We start from the raw sequence: 23,502 nt of genomic DNA on the forward strand, positions 1-23,502 counted from the left end.
TATTCACTTTTCAATAAGGTTTTATAATTACTTTAAAGCACAAAATAGCTTTGACTGGATCTCAATTTCTGCTAGGAAAAACAGATCTCAATTTTGTTGTAGTTACTCTGTCAAATAAATGTCAGCATACTCCCCAGGATCAAAGAGGAGCAGAAAAGGAAAGGGAAAAGCAAAGATGACATCAGGTGCAGTCTAGCTGTGTGCTCTTCACCAGAAATGATCACTTTTATCCACTACTCCAGGATAAATTACTTCCACACTGAGGAACAGATCACGCTATGCTATATGCATATGTCACAAGCAACATGAGACTAACTACAAGATGACTGTGTGTATAATGCACTCTCAAATAGCAGCAATATCTGCTATACCTTGGCTCTTCACTTTGGAAGATTTTGTCTTCTCTGCTTTCTGTTTTCGTTTTTCTTCAAGTTTCTCTCTATTGATTCGTCTTCTCAAAAGTCTCTCTTCTTTTTCTTTAGCCTAAAACCATAAAATTGCCTGACAAATTATCAGGGAAAAACAAAGACATCCTGAGAGAACATATGTGAAAAAAACCGAGAGTGCCTTTTGGAGGTAGCGATCTGGCCCAGCAAATGAGACTGCCAAGTATTCAAAGTTCCCCCAGCTAACTCAGTTTTAGTTTGCTCTTCTGATGTTCTTACACATCAATGAGATACACACATACATAAGGCTAACAAGATGGCTCAGGGGTTAAAAGCACTTGTTGTTCTTATAGAGGACCCAGGATCAGTTCCCAGCACCTACGTGATAGCTAAGAACCATCACTAACTCCAGTTCCAGGGGATCCAACACCTTCTTCTAAATTCTGCAGTCACTAGGTACACAGATATACACACAGGCAAAACATACACATAAATCTTTATTTAAAAAAAAGGAGATATACACTAAGTGTATGTACGTACGGCTACAATTGCTCTATTTTGGAAGCTACCAGATGATAGAAGACACAGATAAGAAAACGTTTAATTACTGTTTTAGAATGCCTTTGATTTGAAAGGAAAGATATAACTCTGAGAAAAGGTGATTTAACAAACTAGTTGTTTCAACAAAAAAGGGAAAAGCTATAAAAATATGAATATCAAGCTTAAGTGGGTAAGCCCCTCATAGTTTTTCAATTATTCCTAAAGGAACAGTTGAAATGCAGACTTAAGAGACAGGTAAATTCTACACCAATTTGTCTTGGTGGTTATATTCCTGGGTCTAAGCTGTGGCCTTGGGACTTTCTGAGGGCAGAATCTCAGTTAAGGAGAGTTCACAATAATTTTGTTATTCTTACTACCCCTTTCTGCCTCAGAGCTCACAGCCAAAATTTCAAAAATCCTAAGGAGGCGCACAGCTCCTATCCAATAGCCTCTCTAAGAAAGAAGTCTAGAAGGAAAACTAGCTAGCAATCACATTTTTGTAGTGTTTTCTGCAACATCCCTCTTTATCTTGAAATGTTTTCATATTTTAATGTTTCTTAAATTGTAAGCCATTTAAAAACCAATGAATTTTGCTTTAAAAGCTATCATTAATTGAATGATACTTGACAGAAGCATTTTCAAACCAGGAAATCAATGGACTGCATTTCCCCCAAAACTATACTTGTTACACACTGTATCTTTATATGAAATGAGGATTTTCATAATATGCTGCATTTTTTCACTTGTTAGTAACAATGATACAGTCACCTCTGTGTCTAGTCTATGCAGTTCCATGGCAAGCTCCCTGAGGGCAAGGCCATGTCTGCTCTGTGCAAACTTGTACCTTGGGCAGAATACTACTCAAATTTTGTCAACTTGGTGCAGCAGGTTAAATCACAACAGTTCTGAACCTAGGCATTGCAATCCCTTTGAGGGTTCAACAATCCTTTCACAGGGGTCTCATATCAGATACCCTGCATATTAGATATTTACATTACAATTCATAACAGTAGCAAAATTATAGTTATGAAGTAGCAATGAAATAATTTTATGCTTGGGAGTCTCCACAATATGAAGAACTGCATTAAAGGGTCATAGCACTAGGAAGGTTGAGGGCCACTGTTAAATCAGCAAGGGAGGGAACTTAACTTACGATGGACTGGCGCCGTTGTTCTACTGTGAGTTCATCATCAGAATCACTGTAGTACTTTGAGTAAAGGTAAGGTTTGTGAACATAAGCATGCCGTACACTTTTGGCTTTCCCATCACCAGACTCAGTGGTTTGAGTTTTTGCTTTATTCTGCTTGCTTTTCTCTTCATCTGGAAAGAATTCAATATAAAGAGTGAGTGCTTCTGTTAACCAGCAATAGCATCAATATGTCACATAAGCAGCAAAAAACACCAATATACTTTAAGTATATTTAAAGGCCCAAAGGGGTGTCTATCTAAGAAAATTCAGAAGTTGACATCTTAAAAAACTCTAATTCACCTCACATATAAAGTCAGACCAAGAAAAATGAGACACTGTAAGAACTTGTTTTATTAAAAACAAACAAAAAAACAACTGAAGACAAAAGTTGCAAAGAACTGATTTGAAAGAAGAGCAAGTCACAAACAAGGCACTCAGAACTGAGGCTCCACTCTGTCCCTGAAGTAGCGTGCTTTTGCAGGCTCAACACGGAAGCCAAGTAAACACTTCATGGGACTGACTACTGCTAGGCCTTTACATGATTATGATCTGCTGGGAAGTTAGTGGATGGTGTGCAGGTCTAAGCTGAAGTTTCCCTTTACTGTTTATGCCATTTTGGCTTATTAACTCAGGAATTCTCTTAGTCAAAGCTGCTGGAGCCACCCTAGCCTTTTGCTCCTCCTAGTTATTTCAGACAATGTATTTTTGACAAGTAGTTAATTCTTATTTGTCAGAGGACATGAGAGGAATGTCTTTGTCACTGCTGAGGAAATTCACCTGAAGGTGCACTTTAAAGCACACTTGAGATCTCATGTCTGTCTGTCTCCTTGGCTGTCCTGGAACTCATTATGTACACCAGACTGGCCTTGGCTATGGAGAACAAAGTTTTACAGTAACTTGTACAGGGCTGACTAGACAGACATCCCTACAGCTCAGGCAGAGGTCAGTCTTGCAATCACAAGGTGGTTCTTGTTATGCCACACTCTGTTAAGAAGTAGCCACACTAGACAGAACACAAATAATGCTTAATAGAAACATCACAGAGACACTGAGAAAAGTGCATTACCATCTGATGTAATCTCTCCTTCTTCCATGCTATCAGACATGATAACTTCCTCCTCTGTGTCTTCCTCAAAAGATGAAAGGTCACTGGTGTGGACAGAGCTAACTGTGATGTCAGTGAGACCATCCACATCAGAATCCATCAAAGAGCAATCTTAAAGAAGAAAATGAAACAAAGTAAACAACTAGAAATAAGAACATATTTAAAACCTAAACCCTATACATTAAAAATTCCCTGCTTTAAACAGATGTCAAAGAAATTAGCTTTCAGAAAGGCTATCTTAATAAAATACAAAGGTAAAACAGTAACTTGCAAAAATAACTATTAATTTGTAACGTGAAGATATGCAAATGTAAATTTTTAATAACCAATTATTACTACCTAGTATTTTGAAGATCAGCATATATAACTTAAGTTGCTTGGAACCGTGTGAATAAATGATAACACAAGTTACAGAGTTTATAGTTTTTCTGTTAATTTTCATTGTGAATAGATACATATGTATAGGAACGAAGTTGTAAATACTTATTTCCTCTCTTCCCCCCAGCCCAAATAAAACTTGATTATTTTGGCTGGCCTGGATCCTGCAATTAGCATGCTCAGTGCTGGGCTTTTTGTTGTATGCCACCACACCCAGCTTATTATTTTATAATTTTGTAAGTTTGATATGGAAGCATCAAAACAGATCATTAAAATCCAAAGCCAAATGTGACACTGTCACTCTAAGGACATTCTGCTCTTGAAAGCAGCATGGCTGTGTGTACGCACCTTCTCTCGTCCCCTCGGCAGTCCTGGCTCTGCTGCTGATCTTTTCAGAAGGAGGCTTCATGCTCTCCACTTCTCTGTCCTTGGATTGTTTCTCATCTTTCACTTTCTGTGTATCTTCGCTCCTTTTGGAGTGATCAATTTTTTTTTCAGTCTTTTCCTTCTTTTCTTTCTTTCTTTCTCCTTTCTCATTACTGTCTGGTTTCTTTTCTGCTTTGTCCACTGATTTATATTTTTGGTCACTGCTTTCCTGCTGAGCATCCTTACTTGGCACAAGTAAGCTATTCTCTTTCGTGTGATTTTTAGCTTCTTCCACTGAGCAAGAGAGATCGCTAGGTTCTTCTGACTTGGGAGCAGGTTCTACCCCCTCGGCTCCAGAATCTCTATCAGCCCCGTCCTCAGAGCCTCTCTCCCTGTCGGTGCTGGCGTCAGTGCCAGGCTGAGATGAGAGTTTTCTGGGCACTCTCTCATTGCTCTTGGCATTGGACATTTCTGTTGAAGCGCGAGCAGCATGCGCTTCTTGGTTAAGAGAAGTTATGGTTTCCAAGATTGACATGGCATCACTGGCCACATTAGCACTGGGCCCAGGAGCAGGAACACCTTCAAGGAGAAGATAAGACGTGAAATAAATTTATGCAAAAAAGTACATCCTTCTACTTTATCCACACAACACACCACTGTTACAAGCTGTGCAGAAATGCATGTTCCTGTAGGTTTTCAAGTACTGATATGCAAACTCAGAAATTTCTGTCTCCTGAGCACAGTGTTTAAAGGAAAGACACCAACACATCTGAGAACATTCCAGTTGTGAGAAGAATGCCTTCATTATTCCAGTTACTTACTCTCTTATAGTGAGCACGCACACATAAACTCTCTCCCCCACCCCCAAGACAGGGTTTCTCTGTAGCTTTGGAGTCTGTGCTGAAACTAGCTCTTGTAGACCAGGTTGGCCTCGAACTCACAGAGATCCACCTGCCTCTGCCTACTGAGTGCTGGGATTAAAAGTGTGTGCCACCACTGCCCAACTCATAAACTCATTACTATTAAAATGCTTTTTAAATTTAATTTCAAAAAAGAAATGTCATGCCAGTTGAGGAATTTGAGCAATATTGAAATGGAGCAAGGTGTCAGAACACCACATTTTCCTACCTAGGCAATCAGATCAAGAAGAGCATAGGGACTGACAAGATTAAACCAAAGCACCTTGGGTAATGACAGAAGAGTCCAGCTTCTCATCGTCAGGAACTGTGTTGCCAGCTGCTTCCTCTTTGTGATTCAGTGTGGCCAGAAACTCATGCACAGCCTTTTCCACCTGAGGCCTGAATGTATGGTTGATCTTTGGATCTACTACCTGTGAAATAATTCGGTCGATACCAGACTCCAGCATTCCTGATCTAAAACACGGGTAATTCACAGAGAGGTAAAGAAATAATTTTATATTATCTGCATAAATTATCTTAAATAATTAGTATCTATTATAAATATGTTCAACCTTCAATAGTCTATTTGGGAAGTTTACCACAGCAGTGGTTTTAAAGACATCTGTAAACTCTCCAGCAATGCACCACTGATGGAAAAACTGAAACATAAAAGGTGTTGGAAGTAGCTTCAGCACTACAGAACACAAGGGAGGTGGAGCTTCCATCAACCCCCATCTCTGGGACACAAGAGCACCTCGCGACTGATGAGTTCCAGGGCTAAAGTAAATCTCTTGACTTTGAAACTTTCTTTTTTTAAAAATAGAAAATATAAACTTTTTATAAGTCTTAGAGTTTCCAGTTAAAGTGAAGAATATACACAAAGTATAATTTCATCAAATTAAGGAAGAAGAAACAAGAAAAGCAAAAATAAAACTCAAGATGTCTGGCTTTCTTTTTATTACCTTCCTGCTATAAAACAGAATGATTTAGTTGTTCAAGAGGCAGGTTATGAATGTCTTCTACATAAAAGGCACCATGCTGGCCACCAAGCAGCTACAAACCAGACCTGGGCCCTATGCTGGTTAAAGATACAGGCACAACTAAAATACAAGGGGCTAGGCATGAACTTATACCATGTACTGTAAGGGATTACTGCCTATGTAAGTTGAGAATATTCCACTAGGAGAAGACATTTGAACTGAGTCCTGATACATATATAGAGAAGAGGAAGGGAGGAAAGAGGCTCCACGTTAAAGAAACATCACAGAAGACAGACAGAGCAGTGACATAAGCAGTACTCTTATAAAATGACATCTGAGTAAAACGGACTTAAGAACACATTTCCTCCTAGAATGCGCCAGGAGGAATTAGTGCCCAGGACACTGAGGCACTAGTCACCTCCTGCTTCTTGGCCTCCATCTTTCTGGATAGAACAGGTGAGGTGTTTATCCTTAAACTGTCAAATGCTGTTTCTAAGTGCACCTGTCAGAAGTGAGGGTGGACTGGATTCTCAATCCCCGAGGCTCTGAACAACCATGTGTTACTATAATTTTATTTATGTGGGACATAAAGACAAATGAGCTGATATATAGCAAAGTAGGTTACCTGCTTTTTAAAGTTCCAAGATTAAAAAAACAACGCAAATCCTGAAAACAGTGTTGTATCTTAAAGGTGTCTTTTTTGTCCCCCTTAAAGGTGACTTGCAAATGTAGCATAAAGAATTGAAGCCAGCCTGGTTTACAGAGTAAGTTCCAGGACAGGCTCTAAAGCTACAGAGAAACCCTGCCACGAAAAACTTAAAATAAATAAATAAATAAATAAATAAATAAATAAATAAATGTATGTTTTGTTGTAAGGCATACGTAAAAAGGTCTAAAATTCAAGTATAAAATCCACTAAACCCAAAATACTGTTTCAGGTTGTCTTCTCTGTTTGCTTATGTTTTGTTTTTTTTTGTCCTGTAAACAAAATACGCCTAAATTTAGTCTTCCTTCCCATGGAGATCAACTTTGATCTTATATTAAAATGGGGTCCAGAGCTATTGATCCACTGCTCTTTGTTGGCTCATTGCCTTCTGGTAGTTCCTAGCTGCCTAGTCAGAAGGAAAGTCTCAGCCTTCAGGCCATAAGTAAAGAGAAATGTTGTCAACAGATAAATTTCCGGCTAAAGCTACTTCCCTGCAGGCCTGGTATTATAATGCATGCCAATAATGTCAGCTATTTAGGAGACTGAGCCATAATAATCCCAAATTTACTACCTGCCTGAGCAACAGAAAAAAAAATCAGGGTAAGAGTTCAAGACCAGCCTGGGCGAATTTGAAGAACTTTTCTCAAAATAAAAACAAAACAAAGGAAGGCTGAAGCCAGGCATGTAATCCCAACACTCCAGTTCCAGGTCAGTCTAGGCTACATATAGACTTTGAGACATGACTACATGAGGCACAATTAATAAAAATTCAGAGAGAGAAATTGGGGCTCAACCTAAAGGTCAGAAAAGCAAAACAGCCAGCCACTGGTTCTTACCATGACCTCAATACGAAATGGTGATCCTGCCTCCAAGAATCTGAGAATGAGACTGAGAGCAGTTTCCTCCCATTTTAGAATCCTCTCTAGAGCTGGGATTAAAGGCGTGCACCACTGGGATTAAAGGTGTTACCACTGCCTTGTCTGTAAGGCTGACCAGTGGGGCTGTTTTGCTCGTTCATCTTCAGGCAAGCTTTATTTATTAAAATACAAATGAAATGCCACTACAACTACATACTGAGACCTTTTTTTTAAAAAAAGTAATTCAGTGATAGAATGCTTATTTTGTATGTATGACGAACTGTATTCAACCCCTATTACTGAAAAAAAATAAGTACATACATAAATCAAATCCTGTCAAGATCATTATAGAAAGCTATACAACATTTCAGATTCTGCACCATAAATGAATATATAAACAGAATAAGAATTTCCTTCCTCCTGCATCAAAAGATAAGCTACTATGTTAATCCATCTTAAGTTGCTGATAGTAGGCCATTTGTTCTACAGAAATGACAAACTGCAATGGTTTAACCTTAGTCAATCAGCTGAACACTTTCTCCAGTGTGTTTATAAAAACCTGCTTCAGATTACAGTTGTCTATAGGGTTAGTTTATAGTGCATGCCAGTATTAATTTGCAAACAACTGAAGAATCCTTTTCTAAGCCAGGTGTAGAGGTGCAGGCCTTTAATCCTGGTACTCCAAGAGGCAGAGGCAGGAAAGTCTCTGTATGTTTGAGTCAAGCCAGGTCTACAGAGTGAGTTTGAAGACAGACAGCCAGAGTTACAAAATGAGACCCTTTTGTAAAACAAAACACAAGCAAAACAGAAAAACACAAACAAAACAAAACAAATCCTTCTCTAGGAAAAAGAAAAACTTTAATATACTATTATCACTAATATAAAACTTTGCAAATGGGGCAAGCAAGATGTTTCAGGAGTTAAAAGCACTCCCTATGTAAGTCCAAGGACCTGAATTCAATGCCTGGATTCCAAAGTGGAAGGGACAGAAATTACTCCCAAACTTTTTCTTTGACCTCCATACCCAGAGGATAATAAGAGGAAATTTAACAGAAGTCTTAGGAAGAACAGCATTTAAGTTTTCCAGAATTCAGCCATTCTCCTTCCCAGTCTGCAGTCTAGAGAAAGGCAGCTCACTACTTAGGGAAGACAGCACCAGTGTTCACCACTGCCATAATCATTGGCTTCTTTACCTTTTACCAACACGAAACTGTGGTAAAGATATTATTGGTACTAGAATTGTAAGTGATTTTCACATTTCCCTCACCTAAAAAAAAAAAAAAAAAAAGACAGCTTCCTTATCTTACAGATTTGAACATTAAAGTAGGGAAGCAATGCAATCACGTGTGAGAAGGGCAGCAGCTAGAATGCTGAAAGAGAGCCCTGTATTACCAGCAGCACTGCATGTAAATGTGAGTCGGGCACCACAGCTGCCCCCTCCTCCCCATTCCTGTGCTACTTTGCTTCCTGTTCTACTGAAGGCCTTTGTGGAAATAAAGGGCCTTCTTGGCCTGTCACTCAAAAGACTCCTTCTAGCATCTTCTTTTCAGGAAACAGCTTTGACTTTTTACCAACAGGTATTATTAAGCAGCCTTCTGATGACATCTTTTGATGTCACCTGGACTCTTACAGGCGCTTTTAAAACACAGACAACAAAGCCAGTGCTATTTCCATTTCTCATACACAGGGCGACACAGTCTAAGCTCCTAACTCCACGTTTCTAGTATGACCTAGGGCTAAATAGACTTTTTGGTGAATTTTTATTTCTGGGCTTCCTGGGGCTTGGAACTATCACACTACAGGGGCTTGAGCTAGATTGCTCACCTGTTTAAAGCCATGTTTTATAAATGTTCTTGGATATAAATATTTGTCAGAGCAGGAAGAATAGGTACTCTTTAAACAATTGGGATAGAACATCTTTTTGTCTTAGCAAATATTTATATTCAAAAACAAGTAAAAAGTTGTAAATCAAGTTTGTTCTTTTTAAAACGTAAATATGCCAGACTTTTAAAAAATATTGCAGCTTTTTAGTCTTTGTTTCTTGTGCTGATGCAAAAATATTTTCTTTTGGCGACATCCTATATATTTAGAAGATAAAACACCTACAAACAAGGGATTTTTTTTTAACTTCAGGGTTCTGACATGTTCTATTTGCTAAATAAGAAAGTTGTCATGAAAGTAACTGTCTATTAATATTTACATAGAGATTTTTCTTGGACAAATTTTCTTTTAAGCCATGCTATTTCTTTTCTTGAATGCTTAAGTACCACTACAATAAAAGAAAAGAGTTAGAATTTGCAGGAGAAAAATGAACTGATGAGGCCATTCTCCAGAATTATGCTGGACCAAGTCACATCAACCTCCCAAACTGCCAGCATCAGAACAATGTACTTCTGCTGGTTTTCAGACAAGGTAAGGAGAAGAATTTTAAACTGAGCTGTGCACTCTAACTCAGACTTACTTCAGAACTTGCTGTCGGATATTGTTTCTCAGTTGGTTCTTATTAAGGTGTGGACTCCAGGTATGAGTAGCCAAGTGGTTTGCAACAAAGTTGTCAACTCTCTGCCTCAGATTCTGATAGGCAGGCTAGAAAGAAAAACAACAACAGCAAAAAAACCCATAAATTCCAGAAACCATTAATTAATATTAATTAATTAAAATAATATTGATAACCATTTCAGAAATTTTAGTGTACTTAATAGGTCTAAGGTTTCTTAATAGTGTGGACGGAAAGCTTCTCAGTCATAACTTTCAAATAGTGCCTATTTTGTCTAAGACAAGCTGTTTGAAAATAAAGTAAGATAAAGACTTTTTTTTGTAGACAAAAGACTAGAAACAAGACAAAAATGTTAATGTTGGAGTATTGGAAACAAAGAAAGGAATCAAAGCCCAGGAAAGAAGCCTTGATTGAGAATGTGGCATTTGACCTAGAAAATTGGTTCAAAGTTACATGATGTAACTAGGAGGAGAACGGCCTTCTTTGTGGACAGAAGAAAATAACAAGGGGACTAGAAAAAATACAATGTCAGAAGTATTAGGGAACCCTATATTGATAGTCTACTTTTATTGGTGAAGAGAGCACAAAGGGCAACAGAAATGAAGTTGAAAACACAGACTGGGACCTGGTGCTTACACAAAGAGGTTTGAAAGTAGAAATTCATTATAAATATGAGCACAGTGATTCCATACCTGAGCATAACAACTCACCTGGCAAAGTATGCAATAACTAAAACAATCAAAGTCTGTGATGGTAATATATCAGGTAAAAGTTATGGACTCAAGAGAAATTACTCAGGGACAGACTGCTGAACTATAATCCAAATCTGATGTAAAAGTAGGTCTCAAGCAGGAGTGATTATAAACTCTCTTCCCCAAAGGGGGCATTTGTCTAAAGCACTTTAGATCATGAGGAGAGGGCAAGGATGATACTGACTATTCCACACAGCTCAGGACAGATCCTACAAGAACTAGTCTGCTCAAAAGGCACAGTGTCTAGGGCTCAGAACCCCTATCCCTGCCTTCCCCCAAAAGAAGGAAGAGCTGGGCGGTGGTGGTGCACGCCTTTAACCCAGCACATAGAAGGCAGAAGCAGGCACATCTCTGTGAGCCTGGTCTACAAGAGCTATTTCCAGGACAGACACCAAAACTACACAGAGAAACCCTGTCTCAGGGGGAAAAAAAATCCCTATTTAAGAAATAGTTGTAAGGACAGTGGTGGTGTACACCTTTAATCCCAGTACTTAGAAGGCAGAGGCAGGTGATCTCTTGAGTTCGAGGCCAACCTAATCTACAGAGGGAGTTCCAGGACAGCCAGGTCTACAAAGAAATCACCTCAAAAAAAAAAAAAAAATCAAAACCAACCAACCAACCAAATAAATAAAAAAAGAAAGTGGTCCTCACTTAGTAAGTTAGTCCCTTCACCTACTCATTCAGAGTTATCTTTCCTTTATCAACATTTTTTTTCTTCAATATAGGTAGGTGACCTAGAATGATTTTTAAGAAAAATAGCACAGTATCACCCTGTGCCACTTCTCCCTCTCTCCTTTAAAAGCATATATGCCAGCAGGCAATTTTCTTACACTCATTCCCTCTACTTGTCCATCTGACAAAGCTCTCACCTTCAGAGCTCATTGGAACACAGGTCATTCTGACACCACAAATATCATACAGCCATTCTTTCCCAGTTCCTGCCATCTTCTTCTTTTTTTCCCTTAAATTTATTTATTTATTTATTTATTTATTTATTTATTTATTTATTTATTCATTCATTCATTCATTCATTCATTCATTATGGATACAATATTCTGTCTGTGTGTATGTCTGCAGGTCAGAAGAGGGCACCAGACCTCATTACAGAAGGTTGTGAGCCACCATGTGGTTGCTGGGAATTGAACTCAGGACCTTTGGAAGAGCAGGCAATGCTCTTAACCACTGAGGCATCTCTCCAGCGCCCCCTGCCATCTTCTATACATACCACCATTCACCAGTTCTTGCAGGGCACTGTATTGCCGTGCAGCCCTGCTTTTGTCCACACTGCTCGGCAGGTAAGTGATGAATAACTAGGTAACTACCGTCCAACAGATCAAAGGGCCTTGCCTTAAGGGATGCTCTTTCCTCACTTTCAATTTCGGACTTTTGCTGTTGTCTATTTTCTCCTTCAGTCGCTCAGTTATTTACGTGTGCCCCGCTCCACTCAGTTTAAATCAACCTGAAAATGTCTTTCTCCCTAATGTTTATAATGTGTATTTCTTCTTTTAACAAGTGTTTATTAAACTTGAATTATTTAGCTTTTCAGACCCCTCAAAAGACATTCTAATTTCAGCTTCACCAAAGGAAAGTTATTCTGGTTTCTAAGATTTTCCCATTAGCAGAGCATGATGGTACAGGTCTGTAATCTCAAGGCTGAGGCAGGAGGATGGCAATTTCAAGGTCTACTTGGGCTACATACTGAATTCAGGCCAGCCTGTGCTCCATGGCAGATCCTGCCTTAAATTTAAAGTCAATGGGCTCTTCTGATGAGCAAAGTCTACAGATGCCAGCTGGCTGAAGCTGCAGCTCGGGAGGATGTCCAGAACTATTCTCTACCACCTTTTTCACACCCATGCTCCAAGGCTTCTCAATGGCTGATATTCCTGCCTATCCAAGCCTAACTCACGTCCATCTTCCAAGAGAGTATGTTAAATTTTCTAACGCTAGTGTTATCAAAACATTTGTTCAAAGTAGATCATGAATTATCACCTCATCTAAAATATTAGTCAGATCATGATCTTTTGCTCAAACTCACTAATAACTTCTCAGTACTAGAAATCCCCCCACCCAAACAATTAAGCTGAGACACAAAATTGACTAGAATGGTGGAGGGGGAGCTGGCTTTCCTCTCTCAGCAGTTCTGCCTCGGGTCTTCTGCACTCCCTCTGCTCTAGGGTTGGAAGGCATCCACTTTTCCAGTCCTTTCAAGGACAGCTCACACAGTATCTTAACTGAAAGATTACCCAGAACAGAACAGTAAGCCTCCTCATGCTTTTCTTGCTTTATTCTTTTGTACAGAGCTGATTACACACTACTTACTGTTTGTTTCTCTGCTGGGATAGCTGTCAAACAGCAGGGTTCTCGTTTACTGCTATATTCCCAGCTTCTAAGGAATGCCTGGTACATAAGGTTTGATCAGAGACTGAACTGATTGATCAGGAGCCATTCCTAATTGAGAAAGGATCAAAAAACTGCCTTTGTCACTAATAGGAAGAGAAGGTCTATTTTCTTGCTCCATCAACTCCTTTAGGACAGAACGATGGGCCACTTGACCGTCCCTCCTCACTCTCCAATAAGAAGGGAGCAAAATGGCTTCCAGCCACACACCTTGACTCAACATCTGATGACTGGTTGTCTAGATGGAGAAGCTTTACTGGTATAGGTGGATTTTGGAGTTGCCCAAGGTCCAGCCTCTTAAGGAATGACAGTCAATCTGATCTGCCACAGAACAGTCTTGTTAGTTAAGGACCACCGGGAGGACTATATTATACAGCTCCAGGAGTGGCAGTAGACAGTGGCACATCTCATCCTGGTGCAGACACACTAGGGTGGACAGTCTTTCTTGGACAGCACCTGAAAGCTATCAAATGTCTTGACTCTTACACGTGTATGACTGACAATCCACTGACTGGTAACAGCCTATACACTACAGGTGGGGAAGCCTGTTAGGGTGAAAGTAGGACAGTCTTTTAGGTTCAATTGTGAAGAATACCATACTTTACATGAGTGGCAGGTGAGATTCAAGAGTTCTATTAAAATAATAATAGTCCTTTATATGACTAGGGACTATTATCTCTATTTTGGCTTACTCATTGTATTGTAAAAATGTGACATTCCTAAGGAGCATACTTTTTTTTTTTTTTTACAAATTAGAAAAAAGTAGAAATGTGACTTAATCACAAATATTTTAAATTAAACCAGCACAACTGTTATCTAGGGGAGAGGAAGAAAAGAGAGGGATAGAAAGAAGGCAGAAGTCAGGCTGGGAGACGGAAAAAGTCATTATAGAAATTTCCAGTAACTATGCCCTCCTGTATCCACTTTCTGGGCAGAGGATGTCATTTCAGGTCTGCCCTTAACTAGCTTCATGCTTCTCTTATTTAGAGAAGAATGTTCTGTGGTGTCTCAGCTCTTTATCCTCAGCACAAGGCCGAACCACATGTAATCATCTAGAATCACTTTAATGCGAGCATTTAAAGAGAAGGGCCTAGCTTTTCTTAGACTGCCATACCAACTATTCTTCCCCAAGGATTATCTTAATAATCTACTTTTGAGAGTTTTGGGAGGAATACAGCAGGCATACAATAGTAACAATGAATGGGAATAGTATAAATAAAAGGTTGAATTATAAAGACTGCACCTCCTTCATCAGTATATTAAAACTTAATTTCTATATCCAATATACACAATGACAACACAGATACACAGGCTTCTGAGACCATCAAAGTGTAATATCCACTTGCTCCTCACAAACCACTAGCTTTATATGCAGAAATATTTACCTGATCATGGCATTAGACATAATTTCCCCACTAAAGTATTTTTCAAAGGGCAATAGCAATGACTTTAGAATACAGCTGTGATAGTTCCTCAGTAAGGTAACATTTTATTTCCTATACACACCCCAATAAACTAAAGTCCCTATGAATAAAACCTCCAGCATCATAGGAAATGGGCCCAGGACCAGAATCCTTGGAGGAGAAGATATCCTCAGGTACTTAGGAGGAATTTTTCTAGAGGAGATGGCACAACTGTGTACAGTCCATCTCAAAGGCCCAGGATTTGCAGGTGCTGTAAACACCCGCCTTTTAAGGAAACTACGTTTTTCAGACTTGTCAGTCTGGGGAAAAAAAACAAAAACAGAACAAAAAAAAAAAAAAACTTCCATCATCACAACTCCAATCATATGAACCCAACCATTTTGAAGCAAAACCCAATAAGTACACTAAACCCTAAACAGAAACTAAAGGAAGGCAACCAAAAGCCCACACTAGGAAGCAACACATCTCCCTTCACCTGCTTCCAGACACACTCCCTAGCTCTTCCCTACCTACACTGATCGCTCCTTCCTGCACCCTCAGGTCACTCTGCCAAGATGACAGTTTACTTGCCCCGGCTAAAGCACCTTTCTGTGACAGTACTGGGTTCCTCCGTTCCTCTTCTTTTTGGACGGGGAACCTTTTTTGCTTCTTCTGGCCTCACCGTCCTCGCTCGCCTAACGCACCCTCGCCCCCGTCTTTCACTTCAGCATTTGCTGTCATTTCTTCTCCGTGCTTTCCGCACGGAATGGCTCCAATCCATCTCTCTCTGCCTCTTCTCATCTTAGCAAACTGACTTGACCTAACTACTAAATCAGGCAGTCATTGCTAGACATCAAACGACAGTCCCATATCCCAACCCACTTTTCTGTCTGCCCAGGTTTGCCTCCCTACAACCGCGTCTTTACTCGACCTCCCCGCCAACATTCAGCAAAACACATTGCAAATTACTCCATTACCACTTTACGATTTTTGCAAACGCCAAATCTGTGGGCGTTTACAACCGAAGAAACTTTGGGGGGGGGGCAAAAAGTAACTTGGGTGCAAAGTTAATAGAGCGATAAATCACGAGAAATGAACACCAAACCGAGTCCCGTTTGTCCTAACGCTTCCAAACCAGAGTCTCTAAGAAGAATGACTTGGTCTCGCTTACCAAGCGGTGTAATCGTGGAGGCCAAGCAGTACCTGGCACATAGTAGGTACTCAAGGAACGCTAGCCTACGAAAGGAACACAAGGGCACGGGAATGAATGAACATTCCAAGCCTTGCAGAGAGCACGGCGCGCCGCCTCAGGACGGAGGGCGGCTGCAAAGGAAGCCCTGTGAGCGAGACAGTCCCGAGGGTCCGGTCTGGGGACGCCGCTCCCCGTACCACCCGCCGCCCCGGCCCCGCACCTTCGTGTCCACGTCCGCCAGGCAGTCCCTGCGGAACTGGTCGAAGAGCCCCTGGCTCTTGAGGTGGTTCACGATCATGGCCACGAGCTGCGGGTCCCCGGCGCCGGCTCCCGCGCCGCCCGGGCCGCTCGCTCCGGGACCAGCCCCAGGGCCCGGCGGCGGCGGTGGAGGCTGTGGCTGAGGCGGCGGCGGCGGAGGCGCGGGCGGAGGAGGTTGCGGCTGCGGATTGGTGGCCATGGCGGCCCTGGCCGTGGAGCGCGCGAGCCCAGGCGGGCAGGCGCTTCGGGGGAGGCGGCTACACAGGTCCCGCCGCCTGAGGGAAGCCAACGGGATGTTGTTACGGAACCAGCGGATCCACAGCTACCCCGGAAGTGAAAAGGAACTGAGGGAAAGGAGGAAAAGGCGGTGACGGCGGCGCCTAAGGTCTGGTTACGGGAGCCGCCGAGGTCCAATTCCAGCCGAAGCGAGGCGCGAGCGCCCTCGCGAGGCTGAGCCGGACTGGAGCTGGCTGTGGTGGCGTCCGGGTCAGTTCAGAGTAGACAGGAGGGAGGCGTTGCCCTGGTTTTATCAGTCCCGTCGCTCTTGTCCCTTTTTCTCAAGTTGGTGGAGACTCGTAGGCGTTTATAGTGCGAGCCGTTCCTGGGACTGCGGGCGAACTCTCCGGAGTCTAGGATTCTGTCCACCTTCTTTCCAGAAGGATGAATTTAGGATCTTCGCTTTTCTGTTCCCCCCACCCATCCCATTTGCCTTTTGGCATTCCTAGCTACTCTTCTGGTTTGCCTGTCTGTCTTTAACTTACCGACCTCGGTATGGGAATAGTGGGTGAAGCTTATATGGCCTTGTGTCTCAGGCATGGCATCTACTCACATTAGGGCGTTTAGTCCTTGGAAGACACTTAAGCCTAGGTCTCTATGTAGTCTGCCGTTTTTCCGTCAGCTTGACACAAGCTACCGGCATCTGTGAGGGGGGGTACCTGAGTTGAGAAAAATACCAACATAAGATCTGGCTGTTGGGGCCGGGCGGTGGTGGCGCACGCCTTTAATCCCAGCACTCGGGAGGCAGAGTCAGGCGGATCTCTGTGAGTTCGAGACCAGCCTGGTCTACAAGAGCTAGTTCCAGGACAGGCTCCAAAACCACAGAGAAACCCTGTCTCAAAAAAAAAAAAAAAAAAAAAAAAAAAAAAAAAAAAAAAAAAGAAAGATCTGGCTGTTGGAAAGTCTGAGGGCATTTTCTTAATTATGATTGATGTAGGAGGGTCCCAGTCAGTTATGGGTGCGGATACCCCAGGCTGGTGGGTTTTTGTTTGTTTTAAAGGAAGTAGGCTGGGGGCTGGAGAGATGGCTCAGCGGTTAAGAGCATTGCCTGCTCTTCCAAAGGTCCTGAGTTCAATTCCCAGCAACCACATGGTGGCTCACAACCATCTGTAATGAGGTCTGGTGCCCTCTTCTGGCCTGCAGGCATACACATAGACAGAACATTGTGTACATAATAAATAAATAAATAAATAAATAAATAAATAAATAAATAAATAAATAAATAAATAAATATTTAAAGGAAGTAGGCTGGTAGGGAGCAAGCCAGTAACCCTAACTAACCACGACACTCTACTAATCCCAATTCATCAGGAAATCTCCTGCCCCGAGACGGGAAGATCTCTGAGTTAACTCCTTTAATTCCGGCACTTGGGAGGCAGAAGCAGGCAGAGCTGTGAGTTCGGAAGCTAGCCCGGTCTACAGAGCTAGTTCCAGGAGAACCAGGGCTACAAAGAGAAACCCTGTCTCAAAAACAAAACAAAACAAAAAAACATTTTAAAAAATCAGTTACATTTAAAGTTGTGTAAAGTATAATTTCTTTTTTTCCTTTTTTTGTTTTGTTTTGTTTTGTTTTGTTTTTGAGACTAGGTCTAGCCATGTAGGTTTTGCTGGCTTTGAACTCACTATATAGATCCACCTGGCTCTGCTTCCTGAGCGCTGGAATTAAAAACATGTACCACCACACTTCCCAAATATATATTTGTAATCATCTTTCAAAACAAATTTTGGCAACAAGATGAGATTATAAATTGTTTTTCCTTAGTGTACCAAGAGAGCAATGCAATATGTTAAGTGTATGTTATCAAGTGTGTGTATAATATGAAAAGGCTTAGTTTTGTTTGGGATATGTGTATATATCTAATTTATCCAACTTTTCTGAAATAGCTAAATGAGAATCATCCATAAAACTGAAAACTTCACAAATTTAATTAGGCACAATGACAAAACTTTAAAAATTAATAAGAAAGATCTTTGCTGCTAAAAAGAATTGTTTAGTGGCTAATAAATATTACTATTTATATTATAATCTATATAAGGTCCTAAACCTTTTCAAAAATGTTTGAAGGTGTGACTTGATTATAATTTAGATAATTCACAACTGCTACCCTCCCATAAGTGGTGGTTGGCTTGTTGAAGAAACTTAAGTAGAATGTTTGTTTACGGGAGTTCTAGTTGCATTGATCATACACACTAGATACAATGTAGCTTGAGCTATGCCATAGCCTTGAAAAACCTCCTGGATGCATTAAAAAGAATCAGGTCACTGATCTGTATTGCTGGCCTGTTTCAAAAGCACTTTCTTTCGTTTCTGTTTGAGGACAGAATCTAGGGATGACTATTGCAATTACTTGGAGAAAAGGTAAGGGTGTATATTAACATTTTTTTTACGTTCCGAAAGCTGTTGAAAGTAGTATTTCTTTCTGGTGGCCTCTTTCACTCTGGATTGTTTCCTTAGAAATGATAATATAATTTTGACAATAGTGCATGCAAAAAATTGGTGTCCCCCCCACACACACATGTGAACACTGTGAACAGGCAGTCTATGAACAGCCTCTGTGGGAACGCTGAAGGCACACAGATATATTATCTGCCTTCCAAAGGCTACCCCTGTTGCAGCCATTTTTCTGTTTCTGGGGCAATATGAAAAAGCCCAAGACTGTGTGCAGGTCAGCTGGGAAGAGCACTCTGCACTGTGAGACGAGCGTTCGGTTTCCTTATGAAAGAGCCTGGAAATTGTAAATAATTTCTCTGAGTGTGAGTGACGTGAGGAGAATAGGAAAGAATGGTAGGTGCAGACAGTGAGGTACGATTCTGGGACAATTGCTAGGCACTAGAAGCCCCACCCCCGCCAGTGTAGAAAAGCCTGAGGACCGGACACTGTGGAAATAGCTGCTGCATATATGGTTCCCCAAGGAGCTGTAGAGTTTACTAAGGTGACTGGATCCAAGGTGGTTCCAAGACAGTAAGATATCTGTGTGGCCAACAATGACTATGACTGGTTTACATAACCCTCTGGAAATGGGTTGGGGTAGGAACCAACCTCAGAGCAAAGAAGTCATGAAGGAAAGTGTGAAGTGTGTGTGTGTGTGTGTGTGTGTGTGTGTGTAAGTCTATGTATTAATCACATTAGTTGCTGATACTGTCAGTGCCAAACAGTTCTTCTTCCAAAGGGAATAGTTTGAGTCAAATAGGAGTGACCATGGCCCAGGAGCATTCCGTCCAGAACGAAATGTTCCACTGTGGAAGTAGTCACGCAGTCAAATGACAGAATACGGTAATTAAAAAAAAAATACACTTACCAAATACTTTGACGAGGACACCAGGAAGACAAGTGGAATTTTTCCTTCCCAGATGCTGTCTGATGGCATGCTTATCTTTGGGATTACTTATAATGCATTGTAAAGATTTTACTTGAAGCTAGATATTATAAAGGTGGGCGATTGGTTGTTTTAGTCATTGTTCCTTTACTGTGAAGAGACACCTTGACCATAACTCTTACAAAGGAAAGCATTTAACTGAGGGCTTGCTTACAGTTTCAAAGGCTTAGTCCATGATCATCATGGTGGGAAGCAAAAAAGCAGGACTCTGTTTCAGTAGCTGAGAACTTTACATCCTGATTTTCTGTAGGAATGTGGTCTTCAGGAGAGAAAAAAAAAGCTGCTTAAGCTATTGTGCTGGCTAGTTTTATGTTAACTTGACACAAGCTTGGAGCTGGTCTTTCTTTGGGCTGCCAGCTCCTGAATGACAGAGACTTTTTATTAATTATGAAAGTTTGGCCTTAGCTTAGGCTTGTTTCTAACTAGCTCTTATAATAGAAATAAACCAATTTATATTAATCTAGTTTTTTCCATGGGACTCATTACCTTTCCTCAATACCTTCCTCTGAGTCTAGTTGGTAAGTCCTCATGTCACAGATTTTTCCGGAGTACTTATCTCTTCCCAGAAGTCCTGCCTATCCTTTCCTGCCTAGCTATTGGCCATTCAGCTCTTTATTAAACCAATCAGAAGGTGCCTTAGGCAGGCAAGGTAAACAGGGACTTCTTCATATAGTATGACCAAATATCCTGCAGCCCAAGTTAAAGTCTCCTGAGAGGAGGAAACCTCAACTTAGGAAATTCCTCCATACGACTGGGCTGCAGACAAGCCTGAAGGACATTTTCTTAATTAGTGGTAGATGGAGAAGGGCCCAGACCATTGTGCGTTATGTCATCCCTGGGCTGGTGGTCCTGGGTTCTATGAGAAAGCAGGCTGAGCAAGCCATGGGGAGAAAGCCAGTAAATTGCACCCTCCCTGTGGCCTCTGCATCACATCTAACTTGAGTCCCTGTCCTGACTTCTTTCAGTGACGGACTATGGTATGGAAGTAAAAGCCAAATAAACTCTTTCCTCCGCATCATGCTTTTTAGTTATGGTGTTTGTGATAGTTTGAATGTAATTAGTTCCCATAATCTCATAGGGAGTGGCACTATTAGTAGCTTTGTTGGAGTGGGTATGGCCATGTTGAAGGAAGTGTGTCACTGTGCGAGTTGTGTTTTCAGAGGGGGGCAGACTTTGGGGTTTCCTATGGTCAGGATACCACCCAGTGTCTCAGTCAACTTCCTGTTGCCTTCTGATCAAGGCGTAGCCAGCACCATGTCTTCCTGCACATCACCTTGCTCCCTGTCATGATGTTCATGAACTGAATCTCTGAAACTGTAAGGGAGCCACCTGAAAGACATGTTTTTTTTTTTGTTTTTTTTTTTTTTGTTTGTTTTTATTAAGAGCTGCTGTAGGCATGGTGTCTCTTCACAGCAATAAAAACCCTAACTAAGACAATGTATCATCACAACAATAGAAACCCTAACTAAGCTATTAAAGAAAAATCCTTGGCGGAGTGGTGGTGGCAAATGCCTTTAATCTCAGCACTTGGGAGGCAGAGACACGAGGATCTCTGTCAGTTTGAGGCCAGCCTGGTCTACAGAGTGAGTTCCAGGACAGGCTTCAAAGCTATAGAGAAATGCTTTCTCAAAAAAAAAAAAAAAAAAAAAAAANNTAGTTCCAGGACAGGCTCCAAAGCCACAGAGAAACCCTGTCTCGAAAAACCAAAAAAAGAAAAAAAAAAAAGAAAGAAAGAATAGAAAAGAAAGAAAGCAAGAAAGAAGAAAAAAAGAAAGAAATGGTAGTGTCTCACCCTTGGCCTTAACCAGAGGCCATCCACAGCCTGCTTTGTTGAAACTTTCTACCTAGCTGTTTTCAGGAAAAATCCCTGGCATATTAATATTAGTAGCCATAATGATGCAGGACTGTGTAGTGTGAGGGCCAGCCATGAAAATCTAAGTCTGGGCAGGTCACCGAGGAAGTAAAGAAAGTTACTTCCTCCAACCATTATCACCTGGGACTCTGGCCATGGATGAATTTCAATGGAGGCTGGAATCTCAATTGTTTACCCCGAGATGATGCCAGGCTGCAGGAATAACCACAAACTGAGATCACCTCACCCCCACCCAAGAACAGACCATCCAAAGGAAATTCCTGGCATTCCAAGCACTGTAGATAGAAACACAGTCACCAGGAAACCCTAGATGAATGTCAGCCAATCAGGGGTCTTAAAACCTCAGAAACCTCCCCTCACCCCCACCTTTACTACTATAAAACCCTATTCTAATTGAGCTCGGGGCTCTCTAGTTATTATAAGTTGGACATGCGAAGAGACCAAGTTTGCAAACTTGATTAAAATAAAGGCTCTTTGCTTTTACATATGGGACTTGGTCTCCTTTGTTAGCTTTTATGGGGACCCTGTAGATTTGGGCATAACACTAGGCTTTCTTTTGACTGCCAACCAGCTCCCAAATTAAGACAAAGGACTTATTAGTTATGAATGCTCGCCTTATGCTTGGTTCATTAGTTCTTATTACTTATTTTAACCTGTTTCTTTTTGTCTATGTTTTTCCTTGGGATTTTTTTTAACCTTTCTTTCATTCTGTAAGTTCTATTTTTTTCTGCTGCTTCCATGTCTGGCTGGCTGCTGCCTGGTTGACTAGCCCTGGGCATCTCCCTCATTTTCTCCCCCATCCTCTCCTCCCCTATAGCCTAAATTTCTCCTCCTACTTATTCTCTCTGCCTGCCAGCCCCTCTTATCCTTCCTCTGTCTAGTTATTGGCTGTTCAGTTTTTATTAGACCAATCAGGTACCTTAAGCAGGCAAGATAAAATAGCAACACAACTTTACATAGTTAAACAAATGCACCATAAACAAATTTAATACACCTGTACTTAGTTAAAGTAATATCTCACAACATAAACAAATGTAGTACATATTTACATAGTTAAGGTAGTATTCCACAACAGGACTGTTTTCTTACCCTTGGCAGAACACTTAAATATACATATAATAGAAGTGTTATATCTAAAGTTGCAATAATCAAGAACACAGTTCAGCTAAAGGTGGCAAGTAAGAGAAAAAGGCATCCCGAACAACCATACCATTCTTGTGTGTTTCCCCACACCCTTCAGTTTTGCTGACTTTGTTCTTCCATTGTATCTGCAGTCATTTATATTTTTTAAAGTATTTTATTTGATGTTTGGAATATTTGAAATGTGTTGACAGAGGTTTCTACCCCTCGCAGTTCTACAGCTGTTCAGTCCCAAAGTAACGCACAGAGGCCTACGTTAATTATAAACAGGTTGGCCTATTAGATCAGGCTTCTTATTAACTAACACTGACATATTAACCTATAATTCTTGTCTGTGTTAGCCATGTGGCTTGGTACCTTTATCAGTGAGGCATTCACATCATGCTTCTTCTGTATCTGGGTGATGACTGCAGCCTCAGCCTTTCTTCTTTCCAGAATTCTCCTATTCTGGTTGCCCTGCCTATACTTCCTGCCTGACTACGAGCCAATCAGTGTTTTATTAAACCAATGCAAGTGACAAATTTTTAAAGGGCAGAAAACCATTGTCCCACAGCAGAAATGATTCCTTTTTTGTTTGTTTATTTTGTTTTCTTTTCTAGACAGGGTTTCTCTGAAGGTTTGGAGACTGTCCTGAAACTAGCTCTTGTAGACCAGGCTGGCCTTGAACTCACAGAGATCTGCCTGGCTCTACCTCCCAAGTGGTGGGATTAAAGGCATGCACCACTACTACCTGGCTTTGATTCCATACTTTTTAGTTTTTCCTTGGGCCAGTTTGATTCATAGTGATAACCTCATACACAGTGGCTCACTTTATTTGGAGGAAGGAATGTCTTTAGTGTCTAAATTGTTAACTCTTACTTGTAGTTAATGATTTGATTTGACCTATATTATTATATTTTAGGTTTGTTTATTTATTTTTTATGTATATGAG

The 23,502-nt window shown here is 41.0% G+C and overlaps 1 protein-coding gene across 5 annotated transcripts in view; it reads right to left on the reverse strand.

The window, feature by feature from the left end:
* Bod1l1 (biorientation of chromosomes in cell division 1 like 1) overlaps positions 1–16,220 on the reverse strand; it is a 55,357-nt gene extending 39,137 nt beyond the window's left edge. For all 5 annotated transcript variants that reach the window (XM_050150190.1, XM_050150189.1, XM_050150187.1 and 2 more), the window contains exons 1-7: positions 15,868–16,220; positions 9,868–9,992; positions 5,147–5,337; positions 3,947–4,543; positions 3,182–3,331; positions 2,080–2,246; positions 372–483 (exon numbers count right to left, since the gene is read on the reverse strand). In XM_050150190.1, the coding sequence (XP_050006147.1) occupies positions 372–483; positions 2,080–2,246; positions 3,182–3,331; positions 3,947–4,543; positions 5,147–5,337; positions 9,868–9,992; positions 15,868–16,104 (1,579 nt within the window). In that variant the 5' untranslated portion in view covers positions 16,105–16,220. The remainder of the gene's footprint in view (positions 1–371; positions 484–2,079; positions 2,247–3,181; positions 3,332–3,946; positions 4,544–5,146; positions 5,338–9,867; positions 9,993–15,867) is intronic.
* Positions 16,221–23,502: the final 7,282 nt, after the last annotated feature.

This window comes from Alexandromys fortis, unplaced genomic scaffold, assembly GCF_014885135.2.
Source record: "Alexandromys fortis isolate MF-2015 unplaced genomic scaffold, M_Fortis_MF-2015_v1.1 scaffold_0, whole genome shotgun sequence".
Classification (NCBI taxonomy): domain Eukaryota; kingdom Metazoa; phylum Chordata; class Mammalia; order Rodentia; family Cricetidae; genus Alexandromys; species Alexandromys fortis.